Here is a 15,864-nt window from a genome sequence, read left to right as displayed (position 1 = left end):
AAAGAAAATTTACTCATGGCGTAATGCTCGCTTCCCGCTGAGTGAAGCACATTTGACATTGTGGCGCAACCAGTAAAATCCGAATGACCTAACTCGATAGAAAGCATAACGACTCTTCTCCCGAATCATCTTTCCGCTCATATGAATGATTCGTCGCCTTGCATCGCTAAACTTGACCACGATCGTTGAGGTCTTCGTACAGGCTCCTCTCTTTGCGTACTTTCGCTTCGCTATCCTTCTCACCATCTAAATAACACCGAGTCATTATCCTTGACGACACACAGGATTTTCGTATTCCCGACTACCAAGGAAGTCGCCGCGGATTGCCACTTCGCTCGATTAGCGATTACTTTATTAGCTCTCTACTCAAGAGTCGGCGCTTTTCTTTTTCTTTCGCGAATCTTCGTTTGTCAACAAGACAGTCGTCGTGACAAGATAGTGTGCAGAAAAAAACAGGATGTATCAGGATGTATCGCGCGCGACATTTCGTTTTTATTTCTTTTTGCGATAGTTGGAGGAGCGAGAGCCGCCATGTTGTGTTTTCGTCTGCTCGAAATATGCGCAAAAGTCGTAAATCATCCCAAAAAGCTCGGTCGTAAGTCGCGTTTTTGGGTCATTATCCTTGACGATACACAGGATTTGCGTCTTCCCGACTCCTAAGGAAGTCGCCGCGGATTCTATCCTGCGCGAGATTTAGTTTTTTTTTCGTCTCGCGATAGTTCGAGGAGCAAGAGCCGCCATATATTGTTTTCGTCTGCTCGACTACAAATGCGCGAAAGTCGTAATTCACCCCCAAAAGCTCGGTCGTAAGTCGCGTTTTGGTGTGAGTCGTCCACTGGGGGTTCATTATATAGTAGAATGCATCCGTGGTAGCAAAATCGGTCGTAAAAAGGGGGTGGTTGTAAACAGGGGGGTCGCTAAGGGGGAGTTCTACTGTAGCTGATTATAAGAGTACGAAGAAACGAAAACAATCTGATGCTGCACGGCCTTTGCTGATACGTAGATTACATTTTCACATTTTTTACGCTGAACCGCATCAACACTCGGAGCGTCATTCGACGCCATTTTGCAAAGGTACGCTTCACTTTTGATTCATAGTATCAAAGTATGCTGGGAACAAACAGACAAAAAACAAAACACACACGAAACTGATGCTTCATGACAGTTTATAAATTGTCGGACTTTGGAACACACTTGGAGTGTGTATCGACCTAGGAACGGTTTTATACTATGTGAATGTACATTATTTGCCCCCCAAAAATAGCGGAAGTCCATACTGATTTTTCATTGGCTACTCCCTGACGACTTGTTAGGGGGCATTTCATTGGCTACAGAGGTGTTCATTGCCGGAGTGTATACAGACTCATCGATCCTGTATACACTCGGAGTGCATATATAGCTTTTGCTTAAATGATAAATGAGTGGCTCGGGATCCGGCGAGCCAGATCTGGAGCCCCCAGGCTGGGGCACCGGCTGTCATCAGTATCTCACAAAATAGACTTTCCTATTTTTCACCCATCAGTCAGCTTGCCTTTTTAGCTCAGTCGGTAGTGAGGTGTGCTAGAGATCACGAGGTCGTCAGTGCAAGCCCAATTGCCATTGTCGATCCGTTTTTATTTTTTCTGTAAAAATATCATCTGTTTAACTCATTCCCCCCCCCCCCCCCCTCTTAAATTTACTTTGCTTTATTCTTTATTCCAAAGCATTTCGTTGATCGAACTGAGATCGCAACAACAAAGCAGCTTTTGACTACGAGTCACTCAGTGATTCGGCATTGGACATTGCCCAGATCACTGAATTCGTCCGCGAACCAAGCAACGTGTGGCTCTGGTCCTGAGGCTAGACTGAAGCAGCATTAGTTCAAACGAAATGCAGTAAATGAATACTTAACATGGAAACAAACAAAAAACAACAAACATGTTTTATGTATGGCAAAGATAGATCTACTTTGCATCGAGATACTTCGACAGAATCTCGCTGACACCTGCTTTGGAACGAACCGCGCATCTCTCGCTACGGCTAGTCGCTGTTGCCGAAATACACGTCTTTCTGAATCCAACACTGATCATTATTAATCTTTCTCCACAGTTCTTTGAATTGAACAGCGATTAGAAACTCCTACACAAACACAAAATAATGATTTAGAGGGTGAGCAGCCATGTGAGTGCCAGTTCTTGAGCCTGGGAGCTTGAGCACCAACTCGCCGGTGCTTGAGCCCCCAGGCTCGGGAACCGGCTTGCCGGACCTCCAGCCACGGCCAAATAATGAATAGCTGCAAGGCTGGCTGAAGAAAAAAGAACAAAGTGGAAGTATTGTAAACAGTAATGCAGTGGAACCCCCCTTTTAAGACCTCCAACAATCTTAAAAACTCAGGTCTTAAAAGGGAGTGACTGTCTTAAATGGGGGTAAATTTACAGGGCTAATGAACATAAAATGTTGGGCGGGGATATTATAAGCTCAGTTGGTAGCGCGCTGGATTTGTATCCAGTTGGCCGCTGTCAGTGTGAGTTCATCCCCACGTTCGGCGAGAGATTTATTTCTCAGAGTCAACTTTGTGTGCAGACTCTCCTCGGTGTCCGAACACCCCCGTGTGTATACGCAAGCACAAGACCAAGTGCGCACGAAAAAGATCCTGTAATCCATGTCAGAGTTCGGTGGGTTATAGAAACACGAAAATACCCAGCATGCTTCCTCCGAAAGCGGCGTATGGCTGCCTAAATGGCGGGGTAAAAACGGTCATACACGTAAAAGCCGTGGGAGTTTCAGCCCATGAACGAACAAACAAAACATAAAATGTTAACAGACAATAAAGGTCTAAAAAGGGGGTGCCACTGTAGTGCGTCTTTACCCTGGTGTTGACTACTTTGAAACGTTGCAGGACAGCTAATGTTAAAGGCATATGTCACACGCTTTCCTTCTTTGCCACTACTAAAGCAAACGTGTGCAAGATTGTATGTTACGCGCTTTGGAGCATGTGCAAGAACGGATTCAAACTCGAAATCGTCCCTCCAAAAGCCCCAAAATGCACACACGACTTTTATTTCTCCTGCTGTTGTCGTGTCTTCTCTTTACAAATTCTTCAACGCTGAGAATACTGAAAACGGCATCCCAGACTACAGTACTGTTTCCATACGCGAGTTTAGCTTCCCTTGGAAAGTGGCTCGCTCAGGAGGCCTGTTAGTCTGAAACTAGAAGGACAGAGTTCTGAACATAGATGACAAAGACCCCGGAAAGAACAAACATTTCGCGGATGCAGACACAGAAAGACGTCATGAAGAATGGAATGCTTCAAAAGATACAGACTGTGACGATGACTGTGACGTCATTCACATATACCGAGGCGTCATTCATAGTTGTTCGTTCACTTTCGTCAAAAAGTAGATCTCTCCACAATGGCTGCTCCTGTGTTTAGGTTTATCAAGCGTGAGTACGCAAAACGTGTTTGTTCTCTCCTCTGTTGAAGCTGTGAGACATAATCGCCATTACGAGCTAGTCGTGTGACAGAGAGTGTTCTTGCACACTCGACTGCTGCTGTTTCACTCCGGCTAAAGCCGTCGTGAAACATCTACAGTCTCGTGTGCAAGAAAACTCTCTGTCACACGACTAGCTCGTAATAGCGGGTAATGTACGCGCTCCCGTGTTTACAAAGTGTAGTTTGCCCATAATCGATGTCAAACGCACCATAAGACCATGTAATGACGATATGTCGCCATGCGCGGACCATATACATGCATTACAGCTTGTTTTAGAGTCTCAAAAACTTTGGATGTAAACAAAGACGCGGAGTTATTTCCCTTGCGTCAACGCTATGCCTCTGTTGGCAAATCTATAAATAGGACGATCCAGATCAAAATGAAAATTAACATATCTCAACATTGAAGGGGTCCTAGACCACAATATTTTGCAGGGAACTTAATTTAGCATGTCTCCAGCTGTTGGTAAAGCAATTAGCGTGTATAGTCATCGAGTACATATGGCTTTAATGTTGAGCAGACTTGATATATAATATATATATTATAAACTTTTTTTCTGAGTGAATTGTAAGTATTATATATATTATCCTACATACGTGAGAGAGACACTCGTGAGATAATAATCGTTCAAATCACACGTGTGTATATCATGTAAATGAGGTCATGTCAAGCAAGTCTGGCAGGGACCTGTTTTTCCACTGCTTATGCCAAAGTCACCAAGACAAACGTCATTATAGAAAAAATAATTGCGCTCGCTAATTACCCTCGATACATTTTTAGAACTAACACGTCACACCACACTTTCAGAGTGACGTTTCTTTACTTTGACGTAATAGATTGCAGGAGGTTTTAGAAGAGGTCGAGGTTCCAAAACAAGCGTCTTCAAGTTAGCTGCCTCGACTGCAGGACATTTTCAGTAAAATACACGTAAGTACAGTATGTAGGATAAACATAATACTACATGGCTTGCTGTGTCGTACCAGATTTACACTCGTTGCTTTTTCAAATAGTGAACAGCTCGCTTTCGCTAGCAGTTCAATATTTTATAAAACAGCTGGTGTAAATCTGGTATGACACAGCAAGCCATGAACTATGTAGTATTCTCTAGTTATATAATCACATTACAAAATCAACTGGAATGAGTTGATATTATACGTTGATAAATATATATATACTTTTTTCCAGTTGCTTCAACTTCAAGATGATTTCAAGGCCTCATCTGTGGAGAAAACTTTCTGCCTCAAACAGTTTAACATGGTGTCAGCGATGTTGGCTGCGCTCTTGTCTGCACCCACACCAGCAGCGCTTCAACACCCTCAACATTCAGATGCTGGCTGATGTGCTTCATAAACAGGTGTTTCCATCACAAAATGTTCCCCATACGGTACATCAACCGCCACTCTCTGTGTCCTCTTCTGTTGAAAAAGAAGATAAAGACTTACCAAACATTCAGGCACATCTTCAGAAGTTTGACCTTCTCAAAGGCAAATCTCAGAGCATCCCTGATGTGGACCTCAATCTTCCGAAATTGTTTGGACAGAGCGTTGACGAACATTTCCGCCACATTGCTTCAGAGCAGATTCGAGACTACAAGGCCATGGCAGAGTCCATTGCAAAGTCCAGTCCGCCTCCATTTCCAAAGGAATGGGCGTGCCAAAAAGGCTGGACAAAGTACAAAGAGGACGGCAGCAGTCAGAGCGTTCCTTTTCCAGACGATGATGTGGTTGTGTTTGACATTGAATGTCTGATGCAAGAAGGCAACTTCCCCACCATGGCTACAGCACTGTCACCAAATCATTGGTATACCGTATAGTCAGAAGGTTTAGTTTTCTATAAATCGAGCTGTCACTGAAATTGCTTGTTCCCTTTTATTTTATATATATATATATATTGTATTTGAAGGGAGAAATCTTCTTTTGTTTTTGCTTTCATTAAATTTAAACTGAAATACTTTCTGTAGTTTCATTTATTTGACTCTAGATAATTTGCTGTTGATGCATGCTGAGGAGAACAAGATTGAAATGCAGATCCAAAATGGTGGTGCTCATTGAGGACATTTCTTCATCATTGCTTCTGTCGACAAAAGCTTTGCACTGAAGTGGTGCACAAATGTTTCTCTTTATTTGCCAGAATTAACAGTTCTGCTATTTTGTTGTTGTAATAAGTGTTGTATGAATTTAGGGGTGCACATGACGCATGATGTAAATTTACCTAGACTAACTTTATTCTATTCATTTTGCTCCAGGTATTCATGGACAGCAGACTGTGTTTTGCAAGACAAGCTGCGTTGGGCAGCAGAGCCACAGTTATCAGACCTCATTCCAATGGAAACCAAAAGGAACTCAACGGCCTTGGCTAGCAAAAAGCGCCTCATCATCGGTCACAATGTTGGATTTGACAGATCTTTTGTGAAGGAGCAATACTTGATACAGGTTTGCCAAGTTCTTGTGGAAACTTGCTGTGTGTGCTGTCAGTTATGTCTTTTCTTGTGGAAACTTGCTGTGTGTGCTGTCAGTTATGTCTTTTCTTGTGGAAACTTGCTGTGTGTGCTGTCAGTTATGTCTGTTCTTATGTGAAAGAGTGATGGCATACATGTACACATACTTAAGAGATATATACACTCATATCGATGCACACAAAACACACACACACACACATCTTTTCTCCTCCCTCCTTCTCTATCTCTCTCTCTGAGTCTCTTTCTCCCTCTCCCTCTCTCTCCTTCTCTGAGACGTCCACATTTACACGTGTGCAAGCATACACAGATGCACACACACTCTACTCTCTGTCACACACATACACCCTCCCTCTCTCACACTGACACACTCTACTCTCTGTCACACACATACACCCACCCTCTCTCACACTGACACACTCTACTCTCTGTCACACACATACACCCACCCTCTCTCACACTGACACACTCTACTCTCTGTCACACACATACACCCACCCTCTCTCACACTGACACACTCTACTCTCTGTCACACACATACACCCTCCCTCTCTCACACTGACACACTTTACTCTCTGTCACACACATACACCCTCCCTCTCTCACACTGACACACTCTACTCTCTGTCACACACATACACCCTCCCTCTCTCACACTGACACACTCTACTCTCTGTCACACACATACACCCTCCCTCTCTTACACTGACCCACTCTACTCTCTGTCACACACATACACCCTCCCTCTCTCACACTGACACACTCTACTCTGTCACACACATACACCCACCCTCTCTCACACTGACACACTCTACTCTGTCACACACATACACCCTCCCTCTCTCACACTGACCCACTCTACTCTCTGTCACACACATACACCCTCCCTCTCTCACACTGACACACTTTACTCTCTGTCACACACATACACCCTCCCTCTCTCACACTGACACACTCTACTCTCTGTCACACACATACACCCTCCCTCTCTCACACTGACACACTCTACTCTCTGTCACACACATACACCCTCCCTCTCTCACACTGACCCACTCTACTCTCTGTCACACACATACACCCTCCCCCTCTCACACTGACACACTCTACTCTCTGTCACACACATACACCCACCCTCTCTCACACTGACCCACTCTACTCTCTGTCACACACATACACCCACCCTCTCTCACACTGACACACTCTACTCTCTGTCACACACATACACCCACCCTCTCTCACACTGACACACTGTACTCTTTGTCACACACATACACCCACCCTCTCTCACACTGACACACTCTACTCTCTGTCACACACATACACCCACCCTCTCTCACACTGACACACTCTACTCTCTGTCACACATACACCCACCCTCTCTCACACTGACACACTCTACTCTCTGTCACACACATACACCCACCCTCTCTCACACTGACACACTCTACTCTCTGTCACACACATACACCCACCCTCTCTCACACTGACACACTGTACTCTTTGTCACACACATACACCCACCCTCTCTCACACTGACACACTCTACTCTCTGTCACACACATACACCCACCCTCTCTCACACTGACACACTCTACTCTCTGTCACACATACACCCACCCTCTCTCACACTGACACACTCTACTCTCTGTCACACATACACCCACCCTCTCTCACACTGACACACTCTACTCTGTCACACACATACATCCTCCCTCTCTCACACTGACACACTCTACTCTCTGTCACACACATACACCCTCCCTCTCTCACACTGACACACTCTTTCACATCAGTACAAACAGTCTCTCTCTTAAAGTTACCCTCAAAGACACTCGCACACACACACGTGTGCCGGTATGTTCACTTGCTGCTAATATGTTACTCACTTGACCGAGTGATCTTTTTTGACACCATGTTTATACCTTTTCTTTTTTTTTTCCTTTTCAGCTATTTGACAATGTTCCTAGACGTAAGTAAACTTTACCCCAAACCACATACTTCTTTGAAATTAAAAGTTATAGAACTGGCGCTAAATCAACTCTTGACTTCTTTTCACTGGACATTCAGGGGAGCAAGACAAGATTTCTGGACACCATGTCGATGCACATTGCTGTCTGTGGGCTGACCAGCTTTCAGCGTATCTTGTACCAGTCGTCCATCAAGGAATCTTCCCGCAAAGAAGTTAGGGAGCACTCGGAACGACAGAAATTGTTCAACATGGCTGCTGTGGGTATTTGTAGGCTTGTTTGTTTGGTTTAGACATAGACCTTTTTATTATCTCAACGAGGACAAACTCAGGTGTGGTGTATACAGCATTACAAGAAACAACATAAAACGTAAGAACAAAATGTTATTCAAAATACATGACATGAAACAATGAAAAATATGCAACTAGGACACAAACTTGAGCAAAAGCTAATAGTTTACGTGACCAAAACAATTCAACGTTTCTTTATTTGGTTGGTAAATTTGTATTCCTTTTTTATCCTACATACGTGAGAGAGACACCCGTGAGATAATAATCGTTCAAATCACACGTGTGTATATCATGTAAATGAGGTCTTGTCAAGCAAGTCTGGCAGGGACCTGTTTTTCCACTGCTTATGATGCCAAAGTCACCGAGACAAACGTCATTATAGAAACAAAAATTGCGCTCGCTAGTTACCCTTGATGAATCTTTAGAACTAACACGTCACGCGACACTTTCAGAGTGACGTTTCTTTGCTTTGACGTAATAGATTGCACGAGGCTTTAGAAGAGATTGAGGTTCCAAAACAAGCGTCTTCAATTTAGCTGCCTCGGCTGCAAGACATTTTCAGTAAAATACACGTAAGTACAGTATGTAGGATAAACAGAATACTACATAGCTTGCTGTGTCGTACCAGATTTACACTCGTTGCTTTTTCAAATAGTGAACAGCTCGCTTTCGCTCGCAGTTCAATATTTAAAAAAACAACTCGTGTAAATCTGGTACGACACAGCAAGCCATGTAGTATTCTTTGTGTACGCTGTGAGTTAGACAACCCAAACCCAAGTTCCCCTCTAAGACCTCCAAGTATCTTAAACAGTCACGGAGGGAGTCTTAGAATTGAGGTATATTTATTGACACTATGAACAGAAAATCTATAAAACCGACATCTTGAAAAGGGGGTTCCACTGCATAACTCCTGTGAAATTGCCATGATGTGGCCCTTAGAGTAAATCTATTGAGTTGTGCTTCAACTTCAAAGTCGCATCCTTTGTGACTACAGTGGAACACCTCCTTTTCAAACCTAAAAAAATCTGACAAAATCAGGTCTTAAAAAGGAGGGAGTTTTAAAATGGGGGTAAATTTACACAGGTTATGAATAGATGGTCTAAGAAAACAGGGACTTAAAGGGATACGCGGCATTTGACCAAAAATATGACAGTGCTCTAATATTTTCTGGGCAAGATATAGACACCATCCACATTAATTTAGTGTAAAAAAAAAGTAGGGTCAACGTTTTAGTTTTTGACTCACATGCGAAGCAAAAGTGAGTATGTACTCACCCGAGTCGTCCGTCCGTCCGGACGTCCGTCCGTCCGGACGTCCGGAAAACTTTAACGTTGGATATTTCTTGGACACTATTCAGTCTATCAGTACCAAATTTGGCAAGATGGTGTATGATGACAAGGCCCCAAAAAACATACATAGCATCTTGACCTTGCTTCAAGGTCAAGGTCGCAGGGGCCATAAATGTTGCCTAAAAAACAGCTATTTTTCACATTTTTCCCATTTTCTCTGAAGTTTTTGAGATTCAATACCTCACCTATATATGATATATAGGGCAAAGTAAGCCCCATCTTTTGATACCAGTTTGGTTTACCTTGCTTCAAGGTCAAGGTCACAGGAGCTCTTCAAAGTTGGATTGTATACATATTTTGAAGTGACCTTGACCCTGAACTATGGAAGATAACTGTTTCAAACTTAAAAATTATGTGGGGCACATGTTATGCTTTCATCATGAGACACATTTGGTCACATATGATCAAGGTCAAGGTCACTTTGACCCTTATGAAATGTGACCAAAATAAGGTAGTGAACCACTAAAAGTGACCATATCTCATGGTAGAAAGAGCCAATAAGCACCATTGTACTTCCTATGTCTTGAATTAACAGCTTTGTGTTGCATGACCTTGGATGACCTTGAAATAATTACAAAAATCAGCGAATCTTGTTGTTCAAACAACCATAATGACAAAAGAAAATATGACAGCACTCTGATTTTCTTGCAGCAGGATATTTGATATATTACCTTCAAAATAAACACAAGAAAACTGTAGGTCAACATACTTTTTTTCGAGTGGCAGCATCTTTTATACCCCTACCCCCTACTTTTTGGAATACAAATCATAGGTATTATAAGGAATATGCGAGTGCTCTAATATTTTCTGGGCAAGATATAGACACTATTCACATTCATTTAATGTAAAAAAGAATAGGGTTACCATTTTAGTTTGGTTTTTTTGCTTTCAGGCCCTTATTTTAGCAATTTTGTGCGAATTTTGGGCAAAACGGTGGTTACATGAAAAATGCATGGTGTTCAGCAGTCTTTAGGGAATGAGTATTTCTTTTTTGATTGTGGTACAGAGAATGCTTTTACTACTGTAAAACTTTTAGTAATCAGATGTGTCAATAAAAAAAAAATCAAAGGTAGACTCAGATGCCGCGTAACCCTTTAAAAAGAAGGAAGTCTGAAATTCGGGGGTCTTAGCTCCACTGTATGTCTCATCTTAAACTTTATTATTGTTTTCCTTATCTGATTTTTTTTCTGAATTTCAGAGCGAGGAATGGAAGAAAGTGAGTGGGATGAACAACCTTAACGCAGTTTATCAGCTCCACTGCAAAGGAGAGCCACTGAAGAAGGAGACTCGAGACGTGTTTATAAAGGGTACTATGGCTGATGTCAGAAACGATTTTCAGGTGCATATTTATTACTTATCTTCTTCTTCTTCTTGGCTCATGGGCTCAAACTTCCTTCTTCTTCTTCTGCGTTCGTGGGCTGAAACTCCCACGTGCACTCGTGGTTTGCACGAGTGGAATTTTACGTGTATGACCGTTTTTACCTCGCCATTCAGGCAGCCATACGCCGCTTTCGGAGGAAGCATGCTGGGTATTTTCGTGTTTCTATAACCCACTGAACTCTGACATGGATTACAGGATCTTTTTCGTGCGCACTTGGTCTTGTGCTTGCGTGTACACACGGGGGTGTTCGGACACCGAGGAGAGTCTGCACACAAAGTTGACTCTGAGAAATAAATCTCTCGCCGAACGTGGGGACGAACTCACACTGACAGCGGCCAACTGGATACAAATCCAGCGCGCTACCGACTGAGCTACATCCCCGCCCCGGCTCAAACTTCCACGTTCACTCATATTTTTGCACGAGTGGATTTTTACGTATACTGTGGTACCTCCCTTTACCACCCCTCTCTTTTACGTATCCCTCAATATTACGACCGACTTTTCTCTGACGGATTTTTCTCCTTCTTGTCTTAGTATTTCTCACCTCAATAATTATTACGTCCCCCCTCTCTGGTACGACATACGACCGTCCATAAGTGGACTTAAAACGACTTTTCCCCTAATTATCACGAGTTTAGTTTACTTTAAACTTATATCTCCAGTCGAGTCCGTACGCAAAATGATGCAAAAACGTGCTGAAGGCAGTGAAGCCATGTCAGTCCGTGTACAACATTACTTCGGCACGCAAACGGCTGAAGCAAAGGTTTTTCATTTCTATCTCAGGTCATTACTTTCGTTTGACAAGATAAAGATTGGTACGTTGTAGGAACGTCTACCTTATATTCACGCAAAGTTACAGAAACGCCATGAAAGTAATCCACACATCACCCCAAAGCCGACATTGTTTTTAGTGCAAGGTCGAGGTAAATCACGTGACCTTTTGGTGCTGATGAACCCCTGCGGTGCGGATGAACCGTTGCCATTCTTTAGTGATCGAGTGACAGCTCGCATTGTCTTATCTTCTTGTTTTATGCCTACAGAAATGTTTTATTAGTAACTAGAGCTATCTGTTTCTGAGAAATTGTAATGACTGATGTGTGTGTGTGGAATATACTAACACTTATTTTCCACAGATATAGACTGGCTGTTCTCTTTTTTGTTTGACTGGTTGCATGTGCCTGTGAGTGTGTTCCTCCATATTACGTTCCCTCCATATAACGACCGAATCTGACTAACATTTTCAAAGTCGTTACATAGAGGTACCACTGTATAATCGTTTTTACCCCGCCATTTCGGCAGCATAGGGGGGAAGCATGCTGGGTATTTCCGTGCTTCTATAACCCACCGATCTCTGACATGGATTACATGATCTTTTATGTGCGCACTTGGTCTTGTGCTTGCATGTACACACGAAGGGGGGGATAAGGCACCAGCAGGTCTGCACATAAGTTGACCTGGGAGATCGGAAAAATATTCACTACGCCACTGCGCCCATCCACGTATTCATTACAATTTTCTCTTCATGTGATTGCTTCCCCACCCAATGTACTTGTAAGTTACATGATCACAATCAGAGGTTAACTGTTCGGAAAGGTGTTGATTTTGCCTTGAGTCTTGTGTGAAATTGAGTCCATGGTGATGTTTGCTGTAAAGTGGGCTGAAGTTTTGGATTGTCATGATATTTTTTTCAATTTGTAATTCTATTCATTCATACCATAGTCTCTCCCTGCACAAATTCTGAGATAGTCAACTTTTAAAAAAGAGGATGTCTTGAAATGGAGGGCCATTAATTTACAGAAATTATGAACAGAAAATCTCACTAAACATAATAATAGTCTCAAGGTAAAAGGGGGGGTGGGGTGGTTGAGCTGGGTGTGTGTGTGTGTGTGTGTGTGTGTGCGTGTGTGTGTGTGTTCAATAAGGGGGAGTTCTACTCTATCTATGATTTATAAGCCTGAGCGTGTGCCTTTCTATCTTTTTTGCAGAATCTGATGACCTACTGTGCAAATGATGTACTTGCCACTCATGCAGTCTTCGCCAAGTTGTGGCCAGAGTTTCTGGAGCGGTAAGGTTCTTGGAATAGACTCATTTGGAAAATAATTCCATCGGGTTTGTATGTGTTGTGGGAGAATGACCTGTTTTTGCGAAACCTCTGCAAAACATTGGAGAGGCCAATCACTAGCGACAGGAGTGTCGGAAACATGTGCTCCCATCCACGTGTTTCACTTTCACACGCATCCCTCGCTAAGGATTGATTGGCCCCTCCTCCCCCCGCGGGTTAGGGGGAAGAATTTAACCGATGCTCCCCAGCATGTCGTAAGAGGCGACTAATGAATTCTGTTTCTCTTTTTACCCTTGTTAAGTGTTTCTTGTATAGAATATAGTCAATTTTTGTAAAGATTTTAGTCAAGCAGTATGTAAGAAATGTTAAGTCCTTTGTACTGGAAACTTGCATTCTCCCAGTAAGGTAATACATTGTACTACGTTGCAAGCCCCTGGAGCAAATTTTTGATTAGTGCTTTTGTGAACAAGAAACAATTGACAAGTGGCTCTATCCCATCTCCCCCCTTTCCCCGTCGCGATATAACCTTCGTGGTTGAAAACGACGTTAAACACCAAATAAAGAAAGAAAGATTGGCTCCTCCAATGTTTGGCATACTGCTTTTTCAAGAAAAGGTCACTCTTCCACAACCCATACAAAGCGGACAAGTTACAAAAATCAACTATTAGGCAACAAGAAAAAAAATAGTCTGTTTACGGTAACATAGGCAAAAAAAAATAGGGTCGGTAGGTCGGGATGTTTTTTTTTCTTTTCTTTTTATTTTCCCCCCCAAATGCCAAAAAAAAAAGTCTAGGGTCTTGCGAAAAAATAGGGTCGGTCGGGATACCGTCAACAGACTTTTTATTTTTTTTTGTGGCCTTACCGTACTTTTCACACTGCATGGTGATATTTTCTCCTCGACCCCTACCAGTGCATGTTACATCTGCTTAGGTTTTTTTTGTAACCAAATTGTTTTGTTGTTGTTCTTTTTACCCCCGTTGCTTCTAAGCCACCCCACCCTTAAAATATCACACGTGCAATAGTCAGCCAAAATCGGATATTATAATAGATGTTGAGTGACTTACACTTTGTAGTGTCTTATTTGCAGACAAAACTTTTGTGTTGAAAAATTGAGTGGGTGTGGTTGTCTCATTGGCAGCACCTTGCAGTCCGAAAAATTTGCGAGTAACTTCAAGAAAGACACTAGCCTGCCAGAAAATTCACAAGCCCGGTACTTGACACAAAAACTAATTTTGACACAGTGCTAGTATGCATGACTTTCAGATTTATTTATACACTCAACACAGCGGTGGTACTTTTACTACTATTTACAACTGCGCCGCAGTCAGCCAGCTGGGGTCTTCTTTGACGCCATTTTGAATTGTTTTTCACTGATGGCAGTCTCAAAATCTGAGCAATCTATATTTAGTGCAACTTGATATTTTCCTACCTGGGCAATGAATTTCCAAATAAATATGCTTTTTTTGGGTCTTTCTGTGTTCTTAAAATTGTCAACAAAATATATCCCACTCATCCAACTCTAATGTTTTACTTTCCTCTCCGCTATCGGAATTCACTCCATGGTTGATCTTTTCCCTTTCTTGTACTGTTTTTTTCTCTTCATCATCAGTCTGTTGAAGGTACTTTTTGAAGCAAGTTCGCCTGATAAAATGTACATGCTGGTTTGAAACCAGTAGCGAAAGTAAAAAGAAACGCTAAAAATGCTCCCTAGATAGGAGCCTCATTTTCATGTCACTTCTTCTTCAGCGTTCCAGAATTTGTCTGGTTAGGTGTGAGCTCGTTTGTCCATTAGGGTTCCCCACACTATACTCTGAGAGCATAGTCAGCTTCACTCCGCTTTTGGTGAGTAGGCATGCTGGGTATTTTCGTGTTTCCATAACCCGCCGAACTCTGACATGGATTACAGGATCTTTTCCGTGCGCACTTGGTCTTGTGCTTGCGTGTACACACGAAGGGGGTTAAGTCACTAGCAGGTCTGCACATAAGTTGACCTGGGAGATCGGAAAAATCTCCACTCTTAACCCACCGGGATTCGAACTCACGACCTCCCGATTAGGAGGCCGACGTCTTACCACCACGCCACTGCGCCCGTCTAAGAACATGGCAGCGTTTTTTGCAGACGACATAAGTTTGTTCATGTGCAGTGTTTATAGCATTATATAGCTTAAATTCTTTGAAACTTAATAGTCCACTCAAAGTTGTTTTGCATTTGACCAGAATTTTCACTGGCCAGCCGGACGGGTGATTTGACCATCCCAGCATATGTTGCATATTTGTCTGTATTGAAATGTACTGGTTTTTTGTTTGTTTGTCATTCAGATTTCAAAACCGGCTAGAGTATTAGTCACTTGCAGCTTTCAGCAGTTCTTGACAGTTTTATGTGTTGCTTTCAGCTTTCCGCATCCTGTGACGCTGGGAGGCATGTTGGAGATGGGAACGGCCTACCTGCCTGTGGACAGTCGCTGGCCGCGCTACATCGAACAAGCCAATGCCACCTACGATGAGTGCCAGCGAGAGTTGCGCAAGCTGCTTGTCTCCCTTGCCGACGAAGCCTGCCACCTTGTGGATGATGATGCGTGAGAGAGAATTGAATTGAACTTTTTTTCTCGAGGGTGACAGAATAGGCAATGCAAAGATGTTTTTTTTCATCCGGCCCTCCCTCATTGAGGGTAACTCAATAACAACAAGGAATAGAAGTTAGGTTAACTGCAGTACAATTTACATGTTCTGTGTTCCCAGAGAGAGAGAGATGGAGAGAGACACAGAGAGTGAGTGTGTGCAGTTTAATGTTTGCCTGTGTACGTTTGGGCTGTTCATTAGTACAGATTAGTGTTGGTTCTTTTGTGTGTTCATATTCATGTGAAAGTAAAACCATCAGTGTAAAATG

General features: G+C 42.8%; 1 protein-coding gene across 2 annotated transcripts in view; it reads left to right on the top strand.

The window, feature by feature from the left end:
• LOC138981172 (DNA polymerase subunit gamma-1-like) overlaps window positions 1-15,864 on the top strand; it is a 36,583-nt gene that overhangs the window by 722 nt on the left and 19,997 nt on the right. For both annotated transcript variants that reach the window (XM_070354004.1, XM_070354003.1), the window contains exons 2-7: window positions 4,659-5,273; window positions 5,719-5,905; window positions 7,996-8,154; window positions 10,733-10,873; window positions 12,901-12,980; window positions 15,371-15,553. In XM_070354004.1, the coding sequence (XP_070210105.1) occupies window positions 4,675-5,273; window positions 5,719-5,905; window positions 7,996-8,154; window positions 10,733-10,873; window positions 12,901-12,980; window positions 15,371-15,553 (1,349 nt within the window). In that variant the 5' untranslated portion in view covers window positions 4,659-4,674. The remainder of the gene's footprint in view (window positions 1-4,658; window positions 5,274-5,718; window positions 5,906-7,995; window positions 8,155-10,732; window positions 10,874-12,900; window positions 12,981-15,370; window positions 15,554-15,864) is intronic.

The sequence above is a fragment of the Littorina saxatilis genome, linkage group LG12 (assembly GCF_037325665.1).
Source record: "Littorina saxatilis isolate snail1 linkage group LG12, US_GU_Lsax_2.0, whole genome shotgun sequence".
Taxonomy (NCBI): domain Eukaryota; kingdom Metazoa; phylum Mollusca; class Gastropoda; order Littorinimorpha; family Littorinidae; genus Littorina; species Littorina saxatilis.
The sequence above is the reverse complement of the archived record's forward strand: the minus strand, read 5'-3'. Positions and strand labels throughout refer to the sequence as shown.